Source organism: Lathyrus oleraceus, chromosome 7 (genome assembly GCF_024323335.1).
Source record: "Lathyrus oleraceus cultivar Zhongwan6 chromosome 7, CAAS_Psat_ZW6_1.0, whole genome shotgun sequence".
Lineage (NCBI taxonomy): Eukaryota > Viridiplantae > Streptophyta > Magnoliopsida > Fabales > Fabaceae > Lathyrus > Lathyrus oleraceus.
The window spans coordinates 513,670,916-513,675,835 of NC_066585.1; the positions used below are offsets into that span (position 1 = coordinate 513,670,916).

At 31.4% G+C, this 4,920-nt stretch overlaps 1 protein-coding gene across 1 annotated transcript; it reads left to right on the forward strand.

The window, feature by feature from the left end:
* The first annotated feature begins 894 nt into the window (after positions 1–894).
* LOC127106202 (cyclin-U2-1) lies at positions 895–2,453 on the forward strand. The gene is made up of 2 exons (XM_051043496.1): positions 895–1,471; positions 2,013–2,453. Exons 1-2 carry the CDS (start codon positions 1,053–1,055, stop codon positions 2,260–2,262), a joined length of 669 nt encoding a protein of 222 aa, XP_050899453.1. The 5' UTR covers positions 895–1,052; the 3' UTR covers positions 2,263–2,453.
* Positions 2,454–4,920: the final 2,467 nt, after the last annotated feature.

Sequence of the window (4,920 nt, forward strand, 5' to 3'; positions counted from 1 at the left end):
ATAAATAAAAAGAATATGAATATTATAGTGACATTTAAATGATGTTTAATTTTGTAGGACCATATACCAACCAACCAGCTATATTATTTCCGTTCTTGTCTTCACCTCACTGTCGGTTGGACCAAAGATTCCAGAAAATATAGAAAGAGTAACACTATTTTCATTTTTAGAAATTATATCCATCTCACAATTTTATTGTAAGATAAGAGTTTTAATATTTTTGTATAAAATAATTAATAAATATTTATTATTAATATATTTTAAAAATGTATATATATAAAATTCTCCAAACTTGTTTATTTATTTATAGAAAGAAGATAAGAAATAAAAGTAGAACAATTATGTGGTAAACAAGTTGCAGGCCACTACTAGCTTTCTGTAATTTTTTAAACCAAGATCAATTTGTGGAAGAAACTGTCTTGTTTTTTATGCAACACTTAGAACAACCTTAGCTGGCACTGTTTGTAATTTATCATCATAAAGAGTAACCCACTCATATATTTTAATATTTTTCATTTTGTCATTTTTCTAATCATTAATCTTCCACTCACCTTTCTAAATTCCAAATGGCCAAAACCATAATCATATTCAATGTTCACTTTCTCACACATATTCAATATCCACTTTCCCAATAACAATGAAGTCGATTTTGTAAAAAGTCTGAGTTAGTCAAAATGAAATGTATTAATTGACTTAAATAATAAGTGAATTAACGGAATTTATTTAACTTTTAATTTCTAACTATAATATTTATTTATATTAATATATTATTATATTAAAAAAATTATTGATATTTATAAATTTAAAATTTAAAATATTCAATAATAATTTTAAAAAACCATATCTCTCTTTTTCTTATTTACCCTAATAGTCCAAAAAATCCTCTCTCTCTTTCTCCCTCCATTGCCAACTACATTATCCTTTTATATAAATCCAACTCCTAAAGCTTTCTTTCTTCATTACATTCCTACTTAATTTCTTAACAACGAAGTTAATACATTCTTACTCTTCAAGCTTATACATACCAATCACTTTCAGAATCTCTTTTTTTCATGGCTTCTTCTCATTCTTCTTCTTCTTTAACAATATCTCCAAGAAAGCTACACTATGATTTATATTCCTACTCATACAAAGAAGATTCCAACACACCATTAGTGATAAACGTTCTAGCTTCATTGATTGAGAGAACCATGGCAAGAACACAGAGAATTGTGAAGAATTGTTCAAAGGTTTTGTCCAAAGAAATCACCACAAAAATCTTTGATTGTAGAGAGGTTCCTGATTTGACCATTCAATCTTATTTAGAGAGAATTTTTAGGTACACACGTGCTGGACCTTCGGTTTATGTTGTTGCTTATGTCTATATTGATAGGTTTTGTCAAAATAATGTTGGGTTTAGAATCAATTCAAGAAATGTTCATAGACTTCTCATAACTACTATCATGGTTGCTTCTAAGTATGTTGAAGATATGTAAGTACTCTTCACCCTCATTTTTCTCTTTTTTTTCTTCTTCTCTATTTGCTCAATTCTTGCATATATAAAAAAAAGATGTTTTTATTAATATTTTTAACATTAGTTTCTAAAATTATTTTCTTTATAGTAATAATTTGGTAATGGGTTTCTTAAACTGAAAGAAAATTTATTTCTTTCGGTTTCAATCATTAATAATATTGGCTACTACTAGTCTAAGATTACATCCGGTCACTCTTATAACAAATATTCTTCTTTCAAGTTCATTAAATAATTTATATATTTAATTAATATATCAATTAGATATATCACTTATTTAATAAATATTAAAAAAAATATATATTTGTTTGTATAAGTGACCATAATAGTAATTATTTTATTTTGTTGAATTCTAAGTATTTTTTTATGGCAATCAAATTTTATTATATTTAATAATTTAAATGTTAAGATTTCATTTTTTAAAAATGAAAAATGAGATGTAATAGATTTGAACTCAATTTGTTTATATAATGTGATACTAAAGTGTTTTTTTTTTTGGCAGGAATTTTAGAAATTCATACTTTGCAAAAGTTGGTGGATTAACAGCAAATGAATTGAATGAGTTAGAGCTTGAATTTCTATTCATGATGAATTTCAAATTACATGTGAATGTGAGTGTATTTGAGAGTTATTGTTGCCATTTAGAGAGAGAAGTGAGCATTGGAGGAGGGTACCATATTGAGAAGACCTTAAGATGTGCTGAAGAAATCAAAGAAAAGGGTTACACACAAATTGCACGTGTAATGTTGTAGAATTTTTAGGGTGTTTTTTTCTTGCAAAATAAAGAGAGGTTGTTTATCTGTATAGATCAATGTAAATTTAAATGTTTGTTGTGGGATTATGATTTTAGAACTATTGGTAAAGGACAAGTGAGAGTGATGTACAAAATTGTCTTGTACCATCAATTGGGAAGTAGTGAATTTTATGATCTAGAGTTTTGAGATTTTGTTTGTTGGTGTGGAGATTATTCAAATTTTAGTTTTGTCTCTATATGTGCATATTTTCAATCCACCATATAACTTTGAGAAGAACAAGACAATCTTGATAGATTAGTTTTATGATTTCCCTCCATTAATTTCTTTTTAGGTAAAATATTTTTTTTTTGTCCTTTAATTTTATATAGGGATTCATTTTGCTCCCTTAATTTTTAAAAGTTTCAAGTTGATATTTTAGTTATTCAAATAGTGTCACTGTTGAAAAGTATATTTCGTGTCAGGTTTTTGTTATCGTATCCACAGAGATTGTAAGATATCACTGCCGTTCAATGGTTGAATTAATCTTAACTTAATGTAACACTAGGGTTTTGGTTTTAATCAAGTTATCTTGCATACAAAGTAATTAATTGCGGAAAAAGTTATGTTTTGATTAATATGAGAAATATTGTCAAAGTTAGGTTTCAATGACTACATTGCTTTGCATGTATTTGCTCGGTCAACAATCTTATAAACTCCTTTAGATGATAAATTATTTCACAAGGTCCTCTCAATGCGTTTCTCTCGAACATCCATTGTGAGTTTTGCCATTTTGATCCATTGTTTCTCTCGAACACAATCTATCAAAATGACAACTTTTTGGTTCAACCTTATGGTGAACAAAATCATTCGTTACTATCTCTAGCTAACAAACAAGTTTGGATGAAAACCTAGGTCAAGAATCGGTAAACATCTCTCGATCAAATACCAACACAAAGGGTTTTAAATAGAAACAAAGTTTTCATCATATATTTACCGTTAAAGAGTTTACATATGAGGATCCTTACATTTTACACACAAAGCTAGCAATCACCTACATCTAACCTTGACAAATGGAAGACTTAGCTACTCATTTTCATGGTAGCTTGGTCGGCAAGTAAGGAAAGAGGGTTGATCAACATCCAAGTCGAATAATCGAGGTTGGATGGGAATCCACCTTCTTTTTGTGGAAGATGGTTGCTAGATGAAGAGAAATGAAATTAGGGCATAAAAGCTCCCACAAAACAATGCTGTAAAATATCTAGAAGAAAGTACAAAAAATGGAAAAGTTGATAAAAATGAGGTCTGGTGCCCAAAAGTGGCACCTGCTACTTATAGACAAGTGCAGAACTGTCATGTTCGCTAGGCGAGCAGAATGGCTCGCCTAGCGAAGGTCAAATATGAGCACAAAAAGCCCCTGCGCCCAGAGAAAACAGGGCCTTGGTGAACTGTGATGTTCGCCTAGCGAACATACCTTCGCCTAGCGAAGGAAACGCTTCAAGCTCGCCCCAGCGAGGTTGAGAAGTTTTGCTACTGGAATGCTCGCTGGGGACTCGCTAGAGCCTCGCCTAGCGAGTGAGTGTTGGCTGCACTTTTCACCAAAACAGAATGAATTCGCTGCAAACTTCGCCTTGAGCTCGCCTAGCGAATTAATTTGCTAATTTACTGGAGCTGTTCGCCAGGAGCTCGCCTAGCGAACCCATTCTTCGCCACAGCCTCGCCTAGCGAGCAGGCAGATGAAATGCTCCTTTTCTTTGGTTCCTTTGCCAATTCTCTTGTGTCTTTATTATCAATTAATTCATGCCTTTCCTGCACAATAACACACACATCAAAGGCACCAAGCTTGTTTATCAATGTAACGCATTCCATGTAAAACAAATGTGATTTTGACAATTTTAGCAAGGCAAAAGAGTGAAAGATGCCCACATATGATAGCTCAAATAAGCACTTTTGGGCATCTAACAACTCTCCCCAACTAGATTCTTGCTTGTCCTCAAGCAAAGTATGCCTCTTGAAAGACAAGAGGATTTGCATTAAGAAACGGTTTCTCCGAAGTTGGATAAACGGCTCAAACACAAGCGAAATTCGCATATACAAGTTCCCAACGGTTCGAATAAAATAATACCTAGGAACTTAAACTTAAATAGCAATGCAAAATATTTATCTATCTACAACAATACTATTCTGAATGAATCATCCTATCTCTCCTCTTCGAATAAGGAATGAAGATTTTGCGCGTTTGCAACCGCGGGACTAATCTCACTCTCTAACAAATAATGAAGAAATCAAACAGATTCATACAATGTCTAATCAATGAAAAATGCTACTGTGGAAGCAAAAAGATCACTAAGGGCTTTTCGGTTGAAGCTTGGTTAGGTTAACAAACAAGGGTCATTTCTAAGGCCATTGAAACGAAAGTGCCGATGCAAAAGAGACATTCACAGTATTATTCACACTACTCGACTTTGTTTCCTTTGTTTCTTATTTGTAACCTTCACAACACATATTCCACAACTCCACTTTTATTTTTCACTATTTTTCTTCCAAGCAAGCATTTTTTTTTCATTCTTTCTATTTTTGTTCTTTTCTTTCACATCAAATATACAAAACAGATGTTTATTTTCTACATTTTCTATACATATATTTTTCTATGCTTGCTCGGTTTTTCTTTTCTTTTTC

Coding starts and splice junctions, on each gene's coding strand:
- LOC127106202 (XM_051043496.1), top strand. CDS start 1,053: ATGGCTTCTTCTCATTCTTCTTCTTCTTTAACAATATCTCCAAGAAAG. Junction 1,472..2,012: donor TCTAAGTATGTTGAAGATAT/GTAAGTACTCTT, acceptor TTTTTTTGGCAG/GAATTTTAGAAATTCATACT.